Source organism: Nomascus leucogenys, chromosome 25, assembly GCF_006542625.1.
Source record: "Nomascus leucogenys isolate Asia chromosome 25, Asia_NLE_v1, whole genome shotgun sequence".
In the NCBI taxonomy this organism is placed as follows: Eukaryota; Metazoa; Chordata; class Mammalia; order Primates; family Hylobatidae; genus Nomascus; species Nomascus leucogenys.
In genome coordinates, this window is record NC_044405.1 from 24,651,899 (window position 1) to 24,677,430 (window position 25,532).

The 25,532-nt window shown below is 41.2% G+C and overlaps 1 protein-coding gene across 1 annotated transcript; it reads right to left on the reverse strand.

Moving 5' to 3' along the window:
- Nucleotides 1–934: 934 nt before the first annotated feature.
- On the reverse strand, nt 935–25,532 carry LCA5L (lebercilin LCA5 like). The gene is made up of 7 exons (XM_030806105.1): nt 25,211–25,532; nt 18,355–18,869; nt 15,701–15,838; nt 6,748–6,832; nt 5,289–5,392; nt 5,007–5,124; nt 935–1,687 (listed from the first exon to the last, which is right to left on the reverse strand). Exons 1-7 carry the CDS (start codon nt 25,530–25,532, stop codon nt 957–959), a joined length of 2,013 nt encoding a protein of 670 aa, XP_030661965.1. The 3' UTR covers nt 935–956.

The window sequence follows — 25,532 nt, forward strand, 5'->3', positions numbered from 1 at the left end:
GTTCCAGCGATTCTCCTGCCTCAGCCTCCTGGGTAGCTGCCATTACAGGCATGTGCCACCACACCCGGCTGATTTTTTGTAGTTTTAGTAGAGACAGGGTTTCACCATGTTGGCCAGGCTGGTCTCAAACTCCTAACCTCAAGTGATCCACCTACCTCGGTCTCCCAAAGTGTTGGGATTACTGGCGTGAGCCATAGCACCCAGCCTATTTTTTTTTTTTTTAGTAAAAAGAGTCTTTTGATCATACTGTTCCCTTTCAAAGCTGCTGCCACATTTTTTTTTTATTTTTTGAGACACGGTCTCACTCCGATTGTCGAAGCTAGAGTGCAGTGGCACGATCGTGTCTCACTGAAGCCTTGACCTGGGCGCAAGTGATTCTTTGACCTCAGCCTCCCAAGTAGCTGGGACTACAGGCACGCACCACCACACCTGGCTAATTCTTATAATTTTTGTAGAGACGGGGCTGTACCATGTTGGCCAGGCTGGTCTTAAAGTCCTGGACTCAAGTGATCCTCCCACCTTGGCCTCCCAAAATGCTGGGATTACAGGCATGAACCACTGCATCTGGCCTGCTTCCATGTTTTTAAGTTACAATTCAACTCTATTGCTGATAAATTTTGTTGTGTAGGAGATGCATATGTCTTGGGTTGACTAACTTAAGAGTTACTAGCTATGGAGTCCCACAGAATACTAAAACCATATAGTAAACCAGTCTTCCAGAAGATAATGGATGTTTCAGTTGTAAAGATGTAAATTTGTATTTGAAGTGTTATCATTGGCTAATATAAAATAGATTTTTTACTAGATTAGCAATAAAACAAAAAATTATCGAAAGTCAATTAAGTACTAAAACACATACATACATACACGCCCTCTCTCACACATTTCAAAAATAAGATGCAAGGCACATAAGCAGCATTATATCAAACCAGAATGCATTAGGATGTTGACTATATTTACATAATTATTTTTCTTTTTCCTTCTGTAGGTGACGATGGCTTAATAGAATTTACCACAGTTACTTTAGAGTCTCCAAAAGCATTGCTGGCGGAGGCCTGACTGGGAGGCAGGGGATGCGACTCCTTACTTTGCAAAGGCTCCTCTGAGCCTTTTGCAACACCAGGACTTGATTGGTCAGTTTTCAAGACGTAGCCTGATCCAAAGAGTTCTTCCATGAGACTGCTTTTCTTATCTCTGAAAGTTGTATCCTTCACTTTTATTCTGGAAGACTTACCAAATGATGGCTCATACCCACTGTCAGAATGCTCTAGCTCCATTTCCTCTCTGTTACTGAGATGCTTGCCTGTACTATGACTGTACCTCATGTTGCCGGCATTGGCTGGCCCCCCTGAAGCAGGAAGCCCATGATGCAGGTTTTCAGTGGCTTCTGTGAATGAGTAATGCCTTCTTTGTCTGAGGGGGCCTTTCGTGTAGGGAGCAGTGCCTTTGCGAAGTGTGTCATCCATGCCATTTCTCTGCATGCTTCTTTTAAACTTTTCTCTTACTGGAACATCTTCTTGATTGCTTTCTCTTTCAGGATGAATAACTTCAATTATTTTTGGTGGTAGTTCTTGCTCTTCTTTCACAAAAATGGTTTTCTTTTCTTGGTCTTCTTTTTTGTCTTTTTGTCTTCCAGTATTCTCCAGCAGTATTTGGACTTCCAAATGTTTCTCTTCCCCTGATAAATCTATATTAGAAGAATAGGCAATTTAGTGCTGTTTAAAATGAATAGATCTCTATGTCAAGATGGCATGTCTAGTACACTTACGTGAATCGCCTCACAAGCACATTGAAATGACAGAAAAGGTAAGAAAATAGATGCATAGACAAAAGATTACAGAGAAGGGTGCTATTAACAAATGTGTTATGTTACAGTTTCTTGGAACTTCCCAAGCAAATGGGAATTATGAAACCAAAAGAAAAATGACATTCATAGAAGAAGAAATAAAATTTGCCAATAAGGTTATTAATAGATGTTTAACATCACTAACTGGACATATTGCCAGTTGAAACAATGATGGCTGGGTGCAGTGGCTCACACCTGTAATTCCGGCACTTTGGGAGGCTGAGGCAGGAGGACTGTTTGAGCCCAAGAGTCTGAGACCAGGCCGGGCAACATAGCAAAACCCTGTCTTTACAAAAAATACAAAAATTAGCTGGGCGTGATGGTGCTTGCCTGTAGTCCTGGCTACTCAGGAGGCTAAGGTGGGAGGATCACTTGAGCCCAGGAGGACAAGACTGCAGTGAGCTGTGATTGTGCCACTGCATACCAGCTTGGGCAATAGAGCAGAGCTGTTTCAAAACAAAACAGAACAGAAGAACAGAACAGAACAGAACACAATGAGAACATTTTTCATCCATCCAATTGGCAAATAATTTCTAGAGCTGGTGAGAAGATGGGGAAATTGGAATGTTTGGTCCTCACTGGTGGGTGTGTTGTTGGCACAGCATTTTTGGATGGCAATTTGGCAGTATCAATCAACATTTTAGGTGAATATACTCTTAGACCCAACAACTTCTTAGAACGAACCTACAAAAAATAGATAAGGATAAGTGCAACGATGTTCACTGAGGCATGGTTTAGTAACAATAAAACCTCCTAACCATCTGCCACAGGAATAACGGTTAAATAAGGTATGGCATGTGCAGTCTGGAATTCCAGGCAGTTATTATAGACAACGAGCTGGATCCATGTGAACTGATGGGGAAAGATGTTCCCACTATAGAATATAAGCACCTGAGGGCAGGGTTTTGCATTTGCTTCCTGCTGTCTCCCTAATGCCTAGAACAGTGTCTGACACAAGGTATATGCTCAGAAAGTATTTGTCAAATGAATGGATACACTTTCTCGGACACTATGAATTAGGACAATGGACTGAAAAATAAGCGGAAAACTTAAGCACACCAGTGACCACAGTGCAACTGCAACTGACGATCAGTTTCCACCAAACTGCAACAGAGAGAGTGGCTTTACCAGTGAGTTCTGTCAAACTATTGTGTTATTTAAACATTACTTGGCCTTACAACTACTGAATGCCCAATGTGTTCAACAAGGGCTCTCCATGCTGCCTAAGGGAACACATCTGATTTGCAGCCCTGAGTGAACTCTGGGACTCATTCATCACGCGTGTACTTTCCTCAGAAGTTGCTCTTGCCCAGCCTTGCGGGGCTGCACCCAGATCTCCCATGAGCGGTAATGTAACATGAAAACAATGAGCCACATCTTCAAAATTCCAAAGGAAAATGACCCCCAACCTAGAGTTTCCTATCTAGGCAATTATTAGTCAAGTGTAAGGGCAGAATAATGACACTTCCAGATGAGCGGTATACAAATGTACCTTACCTACAGCCATTTACAAGAAGCTGGTGAAGACTGTGCTCTTTAAAACATGATGGAATTTACCAAGAAAGAGGAGGACTTGGCTTAGGAAAGAGAAGATCCAGTAGAGAAGGGGAGTGACAGGAGTCTGCAGGAAATGATGACAGGCAGTCCCAGGATGTTAGCTGCACACCAGATGAGGAGACAGACTAGGACCCCCGCTCCATTAGACCTCCAGGTACCAAACACCAGGTGAGCCAGGGCCTTGGCCTGTCTTGCCCATGGCTGATGAAGTGTTGTACTCTCTATCAAACCCTGCAGCCTGGGCCAGCTGAGGGCTCTCCTTGGACCCCACAGAAGCAGTTTGTTTCCACCTATTCCCAAGAGCTGAAGGTAAGCTTTGGCGATCTTAGAACAGGAAAATCTGGGCAGCCCGTTCTCTCGGCCCTAGCTCTCTTGGGTCTGCCCAGAAGAGCTCTGCCAGATGCCATGGATCTGATGGCTTTTCTATCTACCAGGACGATTCAGGACCTCACCCACTGATTGGGCCCTTGTATATTCAAGGGAGCTGAAGCTGGAGTCCTTTTTCTGGAAGTCTTTATTCAAAAGTGGTAATATTGCCCTTTGCTCAGCTGGATTTGAATAATTTGCTAGTTTTTCAAAGCTGAATATATTATTTAAGGATACTATTATGAAATGAATGTTTGTGTTCCTTCCTCTCAAATTTCATATGTTAAAGCCGTAACCCCCCAAGTATGGCTATATTTGGACACTGGGTCTTTAAGGAAGTAATTAAATGCGATCACAAGGTTGGGGCCTTCGTGATGGAATTAGTGTCCTTATAAAAAGAAACACTGGAACACTGGTGCTCTCTCCCTGACTCTCCTCGTGCAAGTACTAAGGAAAGGCCACATGAAGACACAGTGAGAAGCGGGGCATCTAAAGCCAGGAAGAGGGCCTTAACCGAAGCCAAATGCCTAGAACCTTGATCTCGGACTTCCCAGCCTTCAGAACCATGAGAAAATAAATAAGTGTTGTTTAAACCGGCAGTCTGTGGTATTTTCTTATGGCAGCCCGAGCAGACGAATGTAGCTACATATAAAGACAGGGAGCTGTGAGGGAAAGCAAGGGAATGACTGGCCTAAAACCCAAGACGGTGGTGGTTTCTGGTGGGCAGGGCGAGGGGATATGATTGTGAAGGGCCCAAGGGTGTTCCAAGGAGCACTCATCCACTGTTTCTTAAGCAGGCTACTGGGTACACAGGTGTTCCTTTCATTGTAATTCTGGAAACGGTTTTACATTTTTTTTTTTTTTATTTTTTGAGACAGAGTCTCACTCTGTCGCCCAGGTTGGAGGGCAGTGGCACAATCTCGGCTCACTGCAACCTCTGCCTCCTGGGTCCAAGCGATTTTCCTGCCTCAGCCTCCTGAGTAGCTGGGACTGCAGGCACATACCACCATGTCAAGTTTTGCATTTTTTAGTAGAGACAGGGTTTCACCATGTTGGCCAGGCTAGTCTCAAACTCTTGACCTCAGGTAATCCGCCTGCCTCGGCCTCCCAAAGTGCTGGGATTACAGGTGCGAGCCGCCACACCCAGCTGTTTTATGTGTGCTTTATTTACACATATAGTAATTCACAATTTTAAAGAAATCAGATAAGATAGACTTTAAAGAGTTGTTAAAATTACCTTCATATTTTCTCTTAGAATCCTCTTGCTTTGGTAGTTTATTGACACAGTGAGGAATTTCATGATTTATTTCAGTTGATTTTTCTTTATGATCAATGTTTCCTGTTGCCTTTTTACCCTGTAATTTAGAAAAGCAGCAAAAACACATTTTGGGGGGTCTAAACTTAAAATTGCATTTTATTCTAATGACTACAAATACTTTTCACATAGAACAAGTGACTGTAGGCTATTCTTGGTAAGACATGTTGAATTAGACACTGCAAGATTCCAAATTTGCTGTACCTTAGTTGTCAAAGGTGGAACATCTGATTTTTGGGTTCCCTGGTCTCTCATACTTGGGAATGGCAAACTTTTTCTGTCTGCTTGGACTGATTTTGTTGAAGAAACTATAGAACAGGTAGATTATATGTAAGAAACATATTTTACATTTGGATGCAATATTGATTTTAAACATAAAATAACATTTATGCAATGTAATAATGAAGTATACTAAGTATTTTCTAAATATTCTATATATATATAGAGCGTTTGTTAGTTTCCTGTTTTTCCCTCCACGGCCCTTGCTTTGTCTTACTTTGGGCCTCACAGTGTTAGAGTACAAAACAAGTAGGTGTTAGGATAAGCCAGTGTTGCTGTTGGAGGACAAGGCTGTCCTTTGTGGACGGGATTCAGCAAGGTAGACGTGTAATTGTGAGAGGCCAGGCCACCGAGCTGTCCTGTGGCAGAGCTCTTGATTATCAGTGGTTAGACTGTCCGTGCTGAAGCGCATGACCACTAAATCTAGACTGCACTTCCCCTGAAAAGTGAAGGAAATTATATCATTTAAACAACCCCTTGGTTGATTCATCGTCTCTATTATTCTAGATTATAAGCCAGAAGCAAACAAAGGCAGGCAAGGAAATTGGAGGTTGTTGCATCTGGAAGTAAACATGTAGCTACTTCTTCTAATAAAACAGAGGTGAGTATTCCTATGGTACTTCTGAGTTGAATCTGTTGCTGGGAGATCTTGGGGGGAAAGCAGTGCACGTGCTCTTGAAGGAAAGAAGACTCTTCACCAATGAGAGGTATACACTAATGATAGTGGCATCAATATAGACGAATCTCAAAAACACTATGCTGAACAAAAGAAGCCAGAAACAAAAGGGTTCATGCTGTGGGATTCCACTTACATGAAATTCTAGAACAGACAAACTAAGCTATTGTGACCAAAGGAAAGTCCGTGGTTGCCTCGGGTGAGGTAGGGGACTACTGACTGCAGGGGACACGAGGAAGCTTCCTGGGGAGGTGGAAATATTCAATATCTTGATTGGGGTGGTGGCTCCATCGGTATAAACTTCTGTCAAAACCCACTGAGCTGCGTGCACACTTAAAATGGATGCATTTTATTGAGGTCAAGTATACCTCCATAAAGTTCATTTTGAAAAGCCATACACTGGCTAACAGATATACTTAGAAAGTTCACTTTTTGGCAGACATTTTGCTTCAAGCTGAAGTTATCCTCCTGCTGCACCTGAAGAAAGGACATAAAGGGGTGTGCTGAGGGTGGGAGAACAGGAAAGCATTTCTATTCCTTTCTAGCCATGTCAGCATCTCAGTCTCATTATTCTTCTAGAATCACAAAATGTATTGTAATGCCTAATGAAGTGATTTTTGAAAATATCCATTATTTTGTCTATATAAATTAGGAAAATCTGACTAGATACTTAAAAATAGATTTTGAGCAAAAGTAATTAAAACATACCTTTTGGATAGTCCTCTGTGTCATGTAAATTTTTAAGTATTCGATGACTATAGATGTTTTTAATTTCAAGCTCACGATCCTTTTCCTAAAAAGAACCACAAAACCAATTTTTCTATAAATGTTTGCTTTTGTCAACCCTGATTTCTTTTAAAAACAATTTAAATGAGCTCAGTATCCTATGAATAAAATCTGTAGATTTTAGAAGAAACAGAAATAGGCCATATCATCCTATACCATTCCTGACATCAAAAAGTACTAGCTTTTTAAACAAAGTGACACATTATTGTGATCGGGACAGTATTTTTGAAGAGCCTTGCAGCTTAGTAAGCTTGTCCACTGTTTTCCTTCTGTCCTGTGGGCCTTGAAGTTTATGAAATATTCTTCTGTACTGTGCACTACAGTAGCCACTAGCTGTATGTTGTGATTTCATTTAAATGAAAATAAAACTAAAATTTATGTCGTCAGCCACACTATTTGTATTTCCAATAAGCGGTCAGCAGCTGCGTGTGACTAGTGACTACAGTACTGGATGGCACAGGTGAACATTTCCGCCATCTAGTAGAAAGTTCTATGACACAGGGCTACATCTAGACAAGGGCAGTGGGGGGAAAGCCTAGAACAAGGGTATCATTGTTCCGTTTTAAATTTCATATTGACTTTTTTGAGTCTTGGCAAAACAGATGTTTTGAGACCTTAACTTGTTGAGGAACAAAGAAAGGGTTTTTATTAAATATCAAATGCTCCTTCTTACATGTACATCAGGAGGCAAGAAAGGCTTTGGACTCAAGACCATTGAATTTTAGTAACAACCATGGTTAAGAGAGGTGGGCATATATGAAGTAAGGAGGAAGGAACCCAGGGATGTCAGAGTGTGACAGACGTGCATGTGCACACACATACGGGGGGTGGGGCGGGGAGAGAGAGAGAGAGATCTTGTCTCCTGGTGCCCCTTAGGGTCAAATCTGTGGGCCAAGGGATATTCAGGGGGTGAGAAACATCTCTGAGGTTCGGGAAAGTCTCAGTGCAAGAGGGCTTGGCGTGGTCCAGGAAAATTGCAAGCCCCTTAAAAAGCGCCTCCCCCGCCGCCCCATTCATCATGGAGCTAAAGTAATATGGTATTGCCCAAGTGTAAGTTAGAAAGGGCTAAATACCCTCTCTAGGCCAGAGATTGTGCTTCCCTTACCCTTGCAACCAGTGGGACCTGTGGAGGGAGCTGCACCTGCCCTGGAGTCCTTAAGGTTAAAGGTCCAGGTGCTCCCACAGCACAGGCTTTGCAATAGAGAATCTAGCCAGGGATCAGATGGAGGATGCATCTCAGAGCATTTGCATCAACAGTCAGCAAGGGACAATCACCAAGATTTATTTGACCAGACTGAGAAGAGGCCAGGAGTTTTAGCAGCCACATTCAGTACACATCAGACAGGGTCCTGGGAATTTAAGACCAGTCACTCGTCAGGAGAACCAGGTCTAGAGAGGGGCCAGAGGGCAGAACACAGACCAGAGGCCTCTTTTTCGCTCCACCAGGAGTACACATATGTTTTCTCTCATGCCCAGAATGCCATCTCCACTGAGACAGAAGATAGGGATGAGGAAAAAGTCTGCAAGTCTAAGAGACAACCTAGCATAAGACTGTTTTGAGTTAGAAGAGACTGAGACGAGCTTTTATCCATTTCTTCTTGTCCAACTGCCATCCTCATCCCTAATTTGTGGGACTGGGGCTCATAAGGAAGTATGGCTCAGTTACAGAAAATAAAGAACATGACATATTTTTGTACCTGAATTGTACAGTGTAAATTTTCTACTCATTTGAATCATAAAATTAGTTTATTATCAGAGGTACACAAAGGGATAAAACATGAGAATATTAATCTTTTCTACAATTTAAGTTTCTGGAGGCAAAAATGTCAACAGTTCATTTCTGTTTTCTTATTGTGGTAACACTTAGCCAAAAGAATAGTAAATGCTGACAGTTCATCACCACGAAAAGTTGATCAGGTATATTCTGGATAATAGCTTTCAGATGAAGGATATTATGTATAACATTTTAGAATGATTTTTCATTCCACACTGGTTAAGAAACATTTTCATATTTACAGGGACAAATTTTGATTACCTGAAAAATTCAATTCTATCTTTTGATTTGGTCTGGACACTTGGAGGTCAGCAACCGAGAGCAGGAAGGAGGCAGAGCAACAACAGAACAACAAGCGGCCGCGACAGGGGCGGCGGGGGTCAAAAGGAAGCAACCTGGAGGACAGTCCTCCTTGCGGCTTGGAGCAGAGCTTCAGGTTGGGCACCACGACAGAGCGGGGCCAGAAGTCTAACACAGCCCATTTGGAACACAACCCGGGATACTTGTGTGGCTGGGTTCAATCAGTCAAGGGAAACAAGAAGATAATCCGTGGCTGGGAATGTTCATGGAATGCTCGTGGAATACTCAGCGCAAAGACTCCCCGCAAGCGCAAAGGGTATCAAGTAAGAGTTAAATGGGAAGTTGGGTCATGGTGTGCAATCATATTAAGGTCAGCATTGATGGCTTCCAGAACTTAGATAGAAAGCAGTGTCTTAATGCAGGAGTGTGAGTGTAGCCTGGGTGTAAGACGGGTGGCAGTACCTCACGTGGGAGCTGTGGAAGGCTGACATCCCTCTTCTTACTTTGGCTCATACTGCAGAAGTGGGCCTAGAACTTGGCGTGGGATGACTTTGGAAATGAGTTTCAAAGTAAAGAAACAGAACTTTTGATCTTTGGGACCAGACTCTTCCAAGCTCAAACAATGACTTTCGTTAATGTGGCAGACTGTATTTTCCTAGAATTCCCACAAGATTTCTAGTCCTATATGCTCTTCAAGAACCTTGTGACTCCCTACCAAGAGGTGGAGTTCACTGCTTGAACTGCCTAGGACCGCCCTGACAAATGCTGTGAGGTAGAAGTGATGCTGCGTGACTGCCAACGCTAGGTCATAAAAGGCAGTATTGCATCTGTCTGGTTTCTCTCTCTCTCTCTCTCTCTGTGTGTGTGTGTGTGTATCTGTGCATATTTTAGTTTGTGATTGTCTATGTTTGGTTTCAGTAATCTACAAAAAAGAAAAACCCCTTTTTATCTTCCAGAAATTCTTTGTTAGATCTGGTAGTTTCGGTATCCTTTCTGGGATTCTGGATTATTTTATTTATTTTTAGAGACAAGAGTCTCTCTCTGTTGCCCAGTCTGGAGTGCAGTGGCGCCATCACTAAAGCCTCCAACTCCTGGGCTCAAGAGATCCTTCTGCCTCAGCCTCTGGAGTAGCTGGGATTACAGGCTTGTGCCACCATGCCCAGATAATTTCTAAATTGTTTTGTAGAGACAGGCTTTGTTCTGTTGCCTTGGCTGGTCTTGACTTCTTGGGCTCAAAAGATCCTTCTGCCTCAACTTCCCAAAAAATGATGTAGGCCACCATGCCTGGTTTGGAGTGTTATTTCAAAAATATATTTTCTGTCACTTCCATGGGGCTTTGGCAGGGAGGGACAAAAAGCATGTGTTCAGGCCACCTTCTTGATCTAGCCATCAAGAAGAGTAGAAACTCTTTTAAAAATGCATAAAATATGTAATTTCAAAAGCACTTTTCTCTTTGAAACTTTATTATACAAATTAAAAAATATATATAAAAAAAGTAGAATAGGACAGTAAACCTCCATGAGCCCATGAACCGGCTTCACTAATGAACAACTCATGTCCTGTTTCCCACTCTCTCTGACCCCACTCCCCAGCCCTGGCTTATTTGAAGCAAATCTAGACCTCTAATAATTTATTTCAGTATCTGTAGCAAAAAAGGGTATCCCTTTTAAAACCTAACTGCAGTATCTTCATTCCACTTCCCCCAGTCAATAATTCCTTCACATAATCAAATATCCAGTTTGTTTAACATTTTCCCCAATTTCTGTAATTTTTAAAAGGTTTGTTTGAATTAGAATCTAAACAAGGTTCAAAACACTGCGACTGATTAATATATCTCTTACTGTCTTTTAATCTGTAGATTCTCACTCTCACCTCTTATTTTTTCTGCTTTGCTACTTAATCGTAGAAATGGGGGTATCTGTAATGCAGTTTCCCACAGTGTCACGCTGCTGACTGCATCCCATCCTGAGCATGTTCCTCTCCCCTCTTCTTTTTTCAATTGGTAGGTAGAGCCCAGTCTGTAACTAGGTTTAGGTTCGGTTCGTTGGCATGAGTAGGTGGTGGTGTGCACCTCTGTCAGGAAGTGCATATCTCTTTTGTGATACTAGGAGCCACTGATGATCATTGATTAGAGCCACTAATTCATTAGGAGTTTCCAAAATAGTGGTAATTCTAATCCTGTCATTCCTTCTTCATTGTTGAGTGGAATGCTTTTATAAGGAGGATCTTACCCCCTCACAAATGATTTCGTTACTCTGAGGAGTTGTTCACACAGGAAAGGTAAAAATGTTTGCTTCTTGTCCTCTACTGACCAGTCTTCAAGACAGCATGCTGTTCCCTAGTATCCTCCACAAGTGACTCATCGCTGAGGTGTTGAGTTTTTTAAGTATCATTATGAACTGCGGATTCATTTGATAAGTTTTAACCCGGGCAGTTATCTTTATTGATCCTCAAATATCCCCATCTTTGGCCAGTAAGAATCTATTCTAGATGGGCCTGAGTCCTTTTGATACTACCCTAATGGTCCTTAATAGTTTCTTTGCTTTTGTATGACAATATGTTCCAGGCTCATCTAGTGTATTTCCTGCACCAGACCTAGAATTTTTTTAGGGAGCCTTGGTTTGTTTCAGTGGGATATGGAACTTACAGACCATACTCTGGGTGCTGGGCGTATTCATTGCTCCTGGTTACTCTGAGAATATTGCACACTTTTACTTTAGATCAAAATCAGGACTATAGGATTTTTATTTTACTCTATCTTACTTCTGTATTTTTTTTTTGTCTATCCCCCAAATCTCAGTTCTCAATGACAACACCATAATCTATCAGGAGCTTTATCCCGTAAGATATACACAACATTCTCAAAACAACAACATCAACATCATTACCAACTATATCATTACTAAACAGTGTAAGATTTTTTTGTAAAGTTATTTGTGTCCTTACAGTGTATCTCACTGGCCATATGCAATGACATGTGTTTTAAGTCACTTGGAATGGCTTCCTTCTGTGGCTCTGTGCCACCAATAGGATACAGTCAGCGTTCCCTGTCCGCAGGTTCTGCATCCCACGGTTACAAAGGGCTAACTGTATACACATTTGGGTTCATCTGCATTTTACTTCGGATATTTAGGGATAGCTTTTTATTTTTGAGACAGAGTCTCGCTCTGTCGCCCAGGCTGGAGTGCAATGGCACGATCTTAGCTCACTGCAACCTCCGCCTCCTGGGTTCAAGCATTTCTCCTGCCCCAGCCTCCTGAGTAGCTGGGATTACAGGCGCACACCACCACACCTGGCTACTTTTTTTATTTTTGTATTTTTGTAGAGATGGGGTTTCACCATGTTGGCCAGGCTGGTCTTGAACTCCTGACCTCAGGTGATCCACCCACCTCGACCTCCCAAAGTGCTGGGATTACAGGCATGAGCCACCATACCCAGCTGCTTTTTAATTTTTCTTACATTTAATTCTGCTTCATACTTATGGAAATATTTTCTTGGTTCCACAAAGATATTCATGAAATGTAGGTTCTAGAGCTGTCCCTTCTACTCTATTCTCTCTTTTTCTGCTGTTATCCTATTACTGGTTTCTTTTTTAAATGTAGGCAAATATGTGGATATATTTCTATTGCTTCCTTTATCTTAAATAGGATTGTATTAGTCCTTTTTCAGGCTGCTGATAAAGACATAACTGAGACTAGGTAATTTATAAGGGACAGAGGTTTAATGGACTCACAGTTCCACATGGCTGGGGAGGCCTCACAATCATGGTTGAAGACAAAGGAAGAGCAAAGGGACTTCTTACGTGGCAGTGAGCAACAGAGGACTTGTGCAAGGGAGCTTCTTTTTATTTATTTATTTAATTTTTTTATTTTTTATTTTTTTTTGAGATGGAGTCTTGCTCTGTTGCCCAGGCTGGAGTGCGATGGTGCGATCTCCGCTCACTGCAAGCTCCGCCTCCCGAGTTCACACCATTCTCCTGCCTCAGCCTCCCAAGTAGCTGGGACTACAGGTGCCCCCCACCATGCCTGGTTAATTTTTTGTATTTTTTAGTAGAGATGGGGTTTCACTGTGTTTGCCAGGATTGTCTTGATCTCCTGACCTCGTGATCTGCCCGCCTTGGCCTCCCAAAGTGCTGGGATTACAGGTGTTAGCCACCGCGCCCAGTTTCTTTTTATAAAACCATCAGATCTCGTGAGACTTATTCACTATCACAAGAACAGCACGGGAAAGACCTGCCCCTATGATCTAATTACCTCCCACTGGGTCCCTCCCGTGACATGTGGGAATTGTGGGAGCTACAATGCAAGATGAGATTTGGGTGGGGACACAGCCAAACCATATCAAGGATATTACAGTTCGTCTGCCTTCCTTTCTTCACTTACCAGTGTATCCTAGAGATTATTCCATAGTAGTACCTCAAGATTCTTCATTGCTGTTTACAGATATATAGATATCCATTGTGTGGAGGTACATTTAATTTTCTTTTTAAAAATAAATTTGGATCTTACTGTATATGGAATTTTCTATCTTTTCATTAAGCATTTCATTAAGTATTAAGCATTTCTCTGTTAAAAATGGTTATTTTTATTTTATTTTACTTTTTAATTTTTTTGAGATGGAGCCTCACTCTGTCACCCAGGGTGGAGTGCAGTGGCACAATCTTGGCTCACTGCAAACTCCACCTCCTAGGTTCAAGCAATTCTCCTGCTTCAGCCTCCCGATAATGGGATTACAGGCATGCATCACCATGCCAAGCTAATTTTTGTATTTTTAGTAGAGACGGGGTTTCACCATGTTGGTCAGGCTGGTCTCAAACTCCCAACCTCAGGTGATCCGCCCGCCTCGGCCTCCCAAAGTGCTGGGATTACAGGTGTGAGCCACCATGCCTGGCCAGAAATGGTTTTTTAATGGCTGCATATTATTCATATTCATATGTCTGCATGAGGAAGCACAAAATTTATTTTAAAATTCCCGAATTGTGTCTCCATATGTGTGTGTGTTTGCTGTGACCAGGGGATCTTGAAGTCTCTTCTGTTAGATTTCTCGGCTAGCTGCAATAGCCATGCCTATGTTCTGTGTATTCTTTTTGAAGTTTCCTGGAACTCCACAGAAAAAAGGAAAAGAACTCTTTTTTCTTCTTTACAAAGGGAATATTTTCTTTCTTTCATCCTCCAAATCCCAGTTCTCAATGATACCAACATAATTCATCAGATGAATTATCCAACTCGTCCAGCTCCGCCCCAGCTCCTCACCCCCCACTATTCTTCTCCTGTCTCTGAGTGATCTCAAGGCTCCTGGGAAATCTAAATTGCCTACTTGTCATAAAAAAGTTAAAGATCAGGCTGGGTGTGGTGGCTCACACCTGTAATCCTAACACTTTGGGAGGCCAAGGCAGGAGGATTGCTTGAGCCCAGGAGTTTGAGACCAGCCTGGGCAACACAGCAAGACCCCGTCTCTACAAAAATTTTAAAAATTAGCTGGGTATGGTGGCATGTACCTGTGATTCCAGCTACTTGGGAGGCCAAGGTGGGAAGATTGCTTTAGCCCAGGAGTTTGAGGCTGCAGTGAGCCATGATGGTGCCACTGCATTCTAGTCTGGGCAACAGAGCAAGACCCTGTCTCAAAAAAAAAAAAAAAAAAAAAAGGAAAGAAAGGGAAATTATTGATATGGTGCTAAATTTCTTATGTTAATATCCTAGCCCCTATAGTGATACTTTTACGACGTGGGCCTTTTGGGAGGTGATTAGGTCACAAGGGCAGAATCCTTGTGAATGGGATTAGTGCCCTGTAAAAGAGGCCTAAAGGAGCTCATTTTTGCTTTCCTTAAAAATAAAAAAAGTTAAAGATCCTTGTCTTAAAGAATCAAGCTTAAGATTTATTAGTTGAGGCTTGAAACAGTGTGTTTCTTAAGCATCTTATCTAAATTGTTGGATATTTTACCAATCTTGAAGGCAGAAAGATAGCAAAAAGCCTGACAAAATATTTTAAAAATTCTTATTTTTAAAGCAGTATACATATTTTTAAAAGACAGTTTTTCAAACACATTTGTAAGTAAAACTAAGATAAATTTATGAGTCATTAAAATTTATCTTAAATATTATATGTTTTTAAACGTTAATTTTGAGTTACATTAAAATGTTAACAAACGCTATATTACTTAATGTGATGAAATAAGAATGGTAACAAGCCTTGTTAATGAATAGAGTTTATATTTTTCTAATCACAGTACACATTCACCAAGCTGTTAACTCATTCTAATAACTGCAGATCCTCTATCTGTTCATATGATTGTAGAGAAAATATCTGAGAAAGATATTCATGAAGTTACATAATTTAGGCCAGGTGCAGTGGCTCACACCTGTAATCCCAGCACTATGGGAGACCAAGGCAGGCAGATCACTTGAGCCCAGGAGTTCAAGACCAGCCTGGCCAACACAGTGAAAGCCCATCTCTACTAAAAATAACAAAAATTAGCCAAGCATGGTGTTGCATGCCTGTACTCCCAGCTACTCAGGAGGTTGAGATAAGAGAATCACTTGAACCTGGGAGGCAGAGGCTGCAGTGAGCCGAGATCATGACACTGCACTCCAGCCTGGGTGACAAAGCAAGACTCTATCTCAAAAAAAAAAAAAAAAGAGATAAACAGAACTGTGGATGGGGGCCCAGGCCCCCTGCAAAGGGGAGAGGAGCCTTATATATGTCTGTAAAATAAAAAATCACTTAAAGATATAATAGACATAAGTAGCTCATATATTTCGGGAAACAGGATTTCATTCTTACATTTTGTTTTAAAAGAAATACCTTAAGTTTTTGTTGAAGGTGTTTTACTTCCACCTGCAGACTCTTGGTAGCTGTTTGAGCTGCTAAAGTCTTCCGAGTCTCAACAGCCAGCTGCCGGCTAAAGGCTCTGCTGTTCAACCTCAGTTGTTTTTCCAAGCTCTGAAAACAGTATATATTGTAACTATTCTGCAACCAAGTTAGTATATTAAAAACTTCAATTATCATGGCACTAACTACATTTATGAAAAGTGCACATCTTCAATACAATTTTAGTGAATGGCTTATATAGGGGACATATATTAGAATGAAGTATAACCGAAAGCCCCCAAATCCCAGATCCCAGCTCTAGCGAACAAATATCACGTTTTGAGCCTGTTTTTTACATACTCTAAAATTTGATTTAAAAATTCTTTTTTTTTTCTAAGTTGGAGTCTCACTCTATTGCCCAGGCTGGAATGCAGTGGTGTGATCTCGGCTCACTGCGACCTCCATCTCCTGGGTTCAAGTGATTCTCCTGCCTCAGCCCCTGGGTAGCTGGGTTTACAGATACACACCACCACGCCTGGATAATTTTTGTATTTTTAGTAGAGACAGGGTTTTGCTGTGTTGGCCAGGCTGGTCTCAAACTCCTGGCCCGCCTTGGCCTCCCAAAGTGCTGGGATTACAGGCGTGAGGCCACTGTGCCCTGCCCGATTTAAAAATTCTGACCAGATCCAGAAAATCAGTAGACATCATGGATGGGCATTCCCAGACAACAGAAACTGAATGTTATAAAAGGGACTCAAACCACCACATCCATCCACACTGATGGACTGTAAGACAATGAAATGACTGATTTAACTCAATAACCATCCATAAACATATTCATCTGCTCTCTGGAATAAGAACTATTTTACTGGAGAATTGTTAGATCTGGACTTGACAGAAAGCTTACCAAAAGGACCATTTTTCTTTGTTTTAACATAAAGTAGGACCTCCTCCTAAATTATAACAGCAGTACTTTCCCAAACAGGAAAAGTGGAAGACATGGAAAGCTAAAAGGGGAAAGAATCACTAAAAATACCACTTCCTAAAACATTAATGTTAAAGAAATAACATGTTTTGGTCCACAAAACAGTTTTCCTCCACTAAATGCCTACAACCAAACAGAAATTTCTCATACTTGGTAAGTGCTTTTTGTATCAAAGAAAATAGTCATGGAATTTGTTTTGGTTTTATGTATAGATATAAAAACATGAACTATTTAGATACATATATAAAAATAGATTTGCTTTTGCATGACAGACATAGGCTAAGATGAATACAATATTACCTAAAAGGCCCAATAATATCACTTTGGTATACAAGAGTGAAAAATGAGGTTGCTTATTATTTTCTGTAGATCACATATCAATTTCATGTGAAAAAAATTTATTGGAAAATAGAGAATTTTAACAACAGAAGAAATAACTGAGATAAAAACGTGGAGGAAATGAACCTGATATTTACTTACTTCAAGATCATAGAAAATACTTGTGTTTCAGCATCAAATATTACAGAATTAAATCCTAAATTAATTCTATTTATGTTTATGTCCATACAGACTCAAACTAGCTAATGTAAGATATGCAGGAGAATTCTTAATATAGTATCAATGCCTTCTCCCAAGTCATCCCTTATAATGTAATCCCCAGGCTTTTGACAACCATATGCTGTTGAGGAAAATCAATCCAGTCATCTCTTTAATTATTTTAATTCCTTTTCCTTCCCTACTACCAGGAACATGATCTGGGAAAAACTGATATTTTGAAAAATAACTACAAATGTCTGTGTGGTAATGCCTGGCCAAAATGGTGAGGGAGAATACAAAAGGCACTGAACGGATGCACTGAGGTTTTTAGGGAAGTAGCCTTTTAATCAACAGTTTAAGGTAGAGGGTTGACTTCAAAGAGAGGTTTCACGTAACACAATGCAATCTTTTAGCACAGGGAAAAAGTCCCTTAGCACTGTAGCTGTACTCTCTTAGAGAATGGTCATTTCTAGATAAACCAGCCCAGCCACAGAGTGAACGCTTGTGTACTGATCATTTCCAGATAAACCAGCCCAGCCACAGAGTGAACTTGTGTGCAATGGTCATTTCCGCATAAACTAGCCCAGCCACAGAGTGAACGCTTGTGTACTGATCATTTCCAGATAAACCAGCCCAGCCACAGAGTGAACTTGTGTGCAATGGTCATTTCCAGATAAACCAGCCCAGCCACAGAGTGAACGCTTGTGTACTGATCATTTCCAGATAAACCAGCCCAGCCACAAGTGAACTTGTGTGCAATGGTCATTTCCAGATAAACCAGCCCAGCCACAAGTGAACTCATGTGCACTGGTCATTTCCAGATAAACTAGCCCAGCCACAGAGTGAATGCTTGTGCAATGGTCATTTCTAGATAAACCAGTCCAGCCACAGAGTGAACTCTTGTGCACTGCAACAGATGAACATTTCTAGTTTGAGCTGCTTGTGTTTTTCCTTCAAACCACTCCCTTTCCGTGCCCTCTATTAGACAACATAATTATTTAGTGTAGCACGCCAAGCGAAGCAGTTAGTAATGCTTTGTTACAGAGCGGGCGCATCCATGATTAATTCACACCCTCTCTCTATTAACTTTGGAATCTTAAACTGTCTGGGCCCCTGAAATACAGACCTGTATTTTTTTGTCATTTGCGTCCATTTTTGTTGTGATAATAGATAATTTATGAGTGAGTTGTTCCCTTTCTGCAAGGTTTTTGTCTTCAGAAAGTTTCTGCAGTGCCTGCAAGGTATCTTTAGTCTTCAGTAACTGGCTGTCAGTTTCTCTAAGTTTCCTAGATACAGTTCTTTCCTTTTCCTGGGATATCCTAAGTAGTTGCCTTAAATTTTTTACTTCATTCTGATGTTTAGCCATAATTTGAGGTAGATTATTTTGTGAATTCTCATATTTTCCTATAGCTTTCAAATGCCTAAGCTGAAGTTGTTTCAAAAATTGGTTTTCTGTAAGGATGGCTTCCAATTTATGATGCATATCAGCTAATTCATTTTTTAGTCCTTTAATTTTATGAAGCCTTGCTGAGAGTATTCGATGAGCCATAGCATCTCTTCTTTGGGCAATCATATGGATTTGAGAATTAAAGAGTGATGCATTCCAGGTGTGCTTTTTTTCAACTGAGATTTCCTTCTGGCCTGTGTAAGCAGATAATCCAGTTTATTACTAGTAATATATAAAGATATACAAATATGCACATATGCATAATCTCCCTCCCATGCCCCCATGCACACACACCACACACATACACACAAGCATAAGTGTAACTAGAAGGGGAAAAAACTAACATTTAATGAATACCCATGCTTTAGGCTAGGTACTTTATATATAACTATCTCATTTAATACAATTCTTTAAGATCAGTTGTAATATATTTTATAGCTGGAGATTTTATGTCATTTGTCCAAGGTTACATAGCCACGAAGTGACACAGAATGGATTGAAAACCAGGTCTTCTTTGACTCTAAAATCTGTACTTAGATTTCTATTATAACAGCTAGACTAAAAGCTGTGATAATAGGCCAGGTGCAGTGGCTCATGTCTGTAATCTCTGCACTTCGGGAGGCTGCAGTGGGAGGACTGCTTGAGGACAGGAGTTTGAGACCAGCCTGATCAACAGAGTAAGATCCCATCTCTAAAACAAAATTTTTTTTAATGTTTATTTTTTTTTTGAGATGGAGTCTCCCTCTGTTGCCCAGTCTGGAGTGTAGTGGCGCAGCCTTGGCTCACTGCAACCTCTGCATCCCGGGTTCAAGCGATTCTCCTGCTTCAGCCTCCCGAGTAGCTGGGATTACAGGCGTCTGCCACTATGTCCTGCTAATTTTTGTATTTTTAGTAGAGACGGAGTTTCACCATGGTGGCCAGGCTGGTCTCCAACTCCTGACCCTCAAGTGATCCACCCTCCTTGGCCTCCCAAAGTGCTGGGATTACAGGCGGGAGCCACTGTGCCCGGCCTCTACAAAATTTTGAAAAGTAGCCTACTGTGGTGGCACATCCCTACAGTCCTAGCTCCTCAGGAAGCCTTGGCAGGAAGATCCCTTGAGCCCAGGAGTTTGGGGCTGCAGTGAGCTATGATTGCACCACTGCATTCCAGCCTGGGTGACAAAGTGAGACCCTGTCTCAAAAACAAACAAACAAACAAACAAACCCCATGACAATAGCTGAAATTTACTAAGTGCTTATCATATGTCAGGCATTAAACTAAATGCTTTCTGTAGATTATCTGATGTAATCCTTTCAACAGTATGTTATGGGTAATTAGAGTGTAACATGAGAGCCCAATGTAAAGAATTTATATATTCAAAATGACCCTCAAAAGGTCATCAAATTGCATCTAAGAGTCTATCTATTTATACAGATACCGATTTTCCATCTCTCAATAAATCCAACACAGTTAATTTTTGCTGTTCCTTTGGTTGGGCACCAAATGAAGTAACTGGCATGTGTTCAGGGGTCTATCTTAAACAAAAAGTCTCTAAAAATTATCACAGTTAGCACCAAGCTTACCTAATTGAATTTGGGTATGTTAAATACATGTGTAAATCACTGTACTATTATCCCGTTTTAAAGATAAACATACTGAAGCTCGGGGATGTCCCTTGTCAATGAGCACACAGCTAGGAAGTGGTGAGACAGAGCCCACTGTCTATGTGCCTATGCTAGTGCCCCACAGGTGTGTGCATTTGTAGGATATAGAGGTATATGTATGCGTGCACCTGTGTATGTAAATATATATGTGGTGTGCAAGTGTACATATTCATATATCTAGATTCGGAGGAGAAATTGAAACTGGATTCTAAACTCTAAAAATGTCTGATCCTCATTCTGGAGAGAGAAGGACACTTAGTGGCCAATGTCACCCAAGTCCTAACCTTAAACTACTGGTCCAAGTGTGGACACATCCGAGATGTGGCTTAATATGTCTGCTCCAGGTGGTGGGAAAGACAATTCTACCTGTGACAGAAACAATGAACCACGGGAGCCAAAGCATGCTTTCTGGGGATAAAGCATTTGAATCATAACTATGAAAGAACTCATAGATTATACAACACAGTATCACATCAATAACTGGTGGCCTGTCTTTGCAATTATGCCTTCAAGTGTATTTATTTTCCCATGGTTTAGTAGGGGCTATGGCTGAGTATTAAGTATTTTAGAATAGGCTTCTGAGCACACTAAGTGGAAGGCAGAGCAGGCCAGCCTCTAGGACATCTACTAGAAGGCCTGTAAAGAGGTGTCTGTGGTTTTGTTGAGGCCGTACATTTTAATACTCTGGGCACTGGCTAGGGAAGCTCTAGACCCAGGCCATATGGATCAGGCTGGTTTAAAATAGGGGTGGGCGAGGACTGACATGTTCTACACTATGGCCAGCATGACTGAACCTGACCCCCAACTTGTAATGTCTTCCAGCTCTTAGGTGCCCTGACCCTGGAGGACAGAGGGATTTCACTGAGATGAGAAGGATGCGTGATGGGCTCCACGGGCACTGGAGGCTTATATTCCCCTCTCATGCCATGCTCAAGTGATGGGAGGGCAGAGGCATGAGAGGGTGCTAAGGGACTAAACGCCATGGCCACAGGAGCTCTGGCCAAGGCCCCAGGAGTCAAGAAGTGCACAGAGGGCATGGATGCGTTGGAAAGGGGAGGTGCTGGCCTTTTAAAGATCATATGGCTTGGACAAGGAACATGTAAGTGGTAAAAATGAAGGGCAGAGGCTCCTCCCCCAGTATTCTTCTTTGTGTAAGGCCCTTTCCATGTCCCTGCCCCCTCATATTCCCTTATTCCCCAAATGTGTCTGAGATTGACTTTCCTGTCTACCCTAGTGAGTGGGCAGGGAGGACAGGCCAGGTTTGTTGGCTTCAGAAAGGTAAGTACACCACTTGCATTTGAGGGGTATGTAACAAATTCATACTGTATCCATCACGCATACTTGTATAACTATAAAGGCTATGGAAAACTGGAATAGGGTGTAATCCTTAATGATTTTATATCTCGTTATCCTAACCCACACATAAGAATGGTACAATTTATAATTTCAATCATGTTTCACAAATAATAGAAGCAGATTTAGCTGAATGACTATGCTTAAGATAACTAAGTTTTAAACCACTGAATTAAAACATTCACTCCAGTTAACTTAATTCACCACAAACATAAATTTAAGTCCATAGTTGCCAAAACGGCATCTGCACATTATGTATAATGATGTATGCTCTTCTGAACAGTTCTAAGAATGTCCCCATGCTCACTTCACCCACAAACAGGCCTGTCTTCCTTCCCAGTCTGTCTCCCCAGGCCCACTTCTTCCTCAAACCCTTACTTTAGAAGCTCTCCTGTCCTCCTCGGTCCATGCTGTTTCCTCCTCCTCTCCCTCCTGGCCTCATCCTAGTTCCCTCTCCTGTCATTGTCCCCTTCGGTCTCACCGTCCCATTCTATCCCCATGCTCCTCCACACCTTCACTCCAGCTCTGCTTCTGACATACGGAGTGGGGGGTCCACACTATATTTTACTCTAAAAAAGATGAACCCATTTTCTCCACAGACCAGGGTGAAGAAGAGGTTCAAAGGAGGAGCCTTTCCCCTTCCTGTTCTCGGTAGTTTCCACTGTTAGCCTGCTAGAGAAGGTGTCTCTTCAACACTACCTTAGGTTGTCCACCTATACCTGACCAAGGACAAAAGGGCAAAAGGTGTTCCAAGCATTTGAATGTGGTAAATTAACTTCTTTTTTTTTTGCCTACTAATGTCTTGAATGACCATGACATGTTTTTGGCATTGTATTGACAAAGAAAATCCATCAAGGAAGCAATTTTAACAGGATACGTAACTGAAAGAGTTCTGAAAGGGCATTTTCTAGAAAAGAAGGATAATCTTTGAAAAGCAAATTGTATAACTATATTGCTTGCTATTTACAATGATTTAAGTAAATCTCCAATGTTTGACCAAAGCAAAAATTCTATTAAATTGAAGCCCTCATTTCATATTCATAATTTTCCCCATGAAATGTCTTTCTGCCATGAAATTTGCTTTCATCAATTTTCTAAGATGGGAATTGAAAATAGTCTCTGATGTTACTGTTCATTGGTGAATTCTGAATCTCTATTGGTGCTTCCTCATCCAGCATTACCTGCCCTTAGGGTCAGAGAGCTACTTTTAATTGAACATTTGCTTGAGAAGGGGCTGTACTGGCTAAAACTTAATAAGACTCTTTGCTTTGGGTTAGACTTATATGACACCAGGGTGGAAGAAATTACTTGCTGCTGCAAACATTGGCAAAACATGAACTGGGGAATAAAAGAAAAAGATGAGGAAATACTTTATTGTTCTGTGACAAAGCTTGAGGTTGCGATTAGTATTTTACGTTCATCATACGCTGGGCAAGGGTTTCCTGGGACATAAAAATCTGAGTTAAAGATGCATGCAAGATTTATTTAAAATAATTTCAGAGTATTAATATACAAAAGGACACCCAAGTAAGGGCAAACCTTTTACTCTTCTGGATAATGGAATTAGAATTCTGCTCTCCTGTGAAGTAACTGAATTAATTTAGGTTGCTCTCAATTTATAAACAGGCATCTTGCATAAAGAACTCAATAAGCATTTGTTGAATAAATGAGGAATCAGCTTTAAAAAGCTAAATTATAAGGTACTTAGAACTCGAAATGCAATTTCTGTCTTGTGGAAAGTTTTATAAATGCCAACTGCCCTCTTGCATGATCCCACAAAAGCTTACGATCAATATAAAATGTAGTATATAGATTCAAGATCTCTTACCGTAAACCCTTGGAACCAAACTATTTCAGAATTTGGGGGTGGGTTTTAAAGGTGAGTACATATATGGTATTTTCCACAGTTCTCATTGGGGTCTGGAACAACACCCTTTAATGAAACTATATTTTTGCAGTGAAATATAATGACTATTCACACTAAGTGAAATAAGTAAAGATCTGTTTCATATTAGTTCAAATAAGGTTTTTGTTGCCAAATCAACTTTGATGCCAAGGATATGAAAGATGTTGGGTTTTTGGAGATTTGTAAATTTCAAATATGGATAAGGAATTGTGTGTTTGAGGAATCTAACCATGATGTTCATTTTTGATGGAGTCCAGGCATAAGAGAAGGAGTGGACTTTTCATTTCCTGCCCTGGGCCTTGCCAGTGGAGGTAGGACCCCCAGCTCTCTAGAAAAGTAACATTTAACCTTTTGAGACTCTGGTGAAAGGTACAGGGCCTTCTAGAAAAGTTTATGAACACAAATAGACACAAAAAAATGCATAGAATTTCTTGGGGTTCACAGACATGTGTCTTAGATAAAGAATCCCTGTGCTATAGCAGGAGAACTGAAGATTCTGGGTGTTCCAGAAGTGGCACAGAGGGTCCTGGACACAGCTGGAAACAGCAGACTGGGGATGCAAGATGTAGGGTGGACATGACAGTGGCAGATGTGCCCCCCTAACAGCAGGCCCTTTATTGTCCACCTGTTGATTGAAGTGCTCTGATGGTCAACATGGACAAGAGCTCCAGCTATTTCTATATAAGGAATACTTATGAGCTCAAGATTGCCTAAAATGGGAGGAAGGAATTACAGTCTGGGCAGGGAAGGAGGAAGAAAGGAGATCAAAGATAACACAAGCTAATTCCAATTTGGACAGCTGGGAGCTGATAGAGTTGGTACTTTAAAAATCTACAAAAAGCCGGGCGCGGTGGCTCACGCCTGTAATCCCAGCACTTTCGGAGGCCGAGGCAGGCGGATCACGAGGTCAGGAGATCAAGACCATCCTGGCTAACATGGTGAAACCCCCTTCTCTACAAAAAAATACAAAAAAATTAGCCGGGTGTGGTGGCGGGTGCCTGTAGTCCCAGCTACTCAGGAGGCTGAGGCAGGAGAATGGCGTGAACCCAGGAGGCAGAGCTTGCAGTGAGCTGAGATCGCGCCACTGCACTCCAGCCTGGGTGACAAAGAGCAAGACTCTGTTTCAAAAAAAAAAAAAAAAAACTACAAAGAAATGACATTATTAACAGCCTTTTGAACCATCTCTGTTTCAAAAGATGCTCTTTGCCAATATGCCTCACCAGACTTGAAGACCATCCTCTTGGGGTGCTGAGACAGATACTTACATTTCACTGGTGATTCAAACACTGATACTTCAGCTGAGATGAAAGGCAAGAAGCCAGTGAAATCCAAGTATTGTGGTACTCTGCAACAAGGCCACCTGTTAACTAAAAACAGAACTAACCTCACTAGTAGGATCCAGTAGGGTAAGCCATGCAGGGGATAGGCTTTACATTTGAAGCCTTTCTGTTATTTTATAATTATTCTTAACTTCTCTATTTCCTAATTTCTTCTATAAAAGTTCACCTATAATACACATTTACAATATGGGAAAACAATAAAACTGAGTATGAACCACTTCAAACACTAGTGCAGTAAAATAACATCATTATGACAGAAATTTGGTCTTGCTTGGGAAATTTTACTCCTTACCTTTAGATTGGGAGATTTTAGAAACATTATACTTTTTCTTCTCCTTTTCTTTTACCACAGTCTGCTTTAAATAATTTCTATTAATAGCCTTTTCTGAACAATCACAGAGAAAGTCTTCTGAATAATCATACTGAGAACTTAAACTTCCACAGGAGCACTGAGATCTGCTATAATCAACACTCTTATTGGAAGCATTACTGTTCTGTGAAAAATCGCCTGTGCCTGGGCTTCTCTTGCATTCTGCAGACCTCCTATTGTTTTCTGATGCCACGCTGGAGAAATGCTCATCTATATTTGTTTTTGTTAGATCAGCCAAAGACAT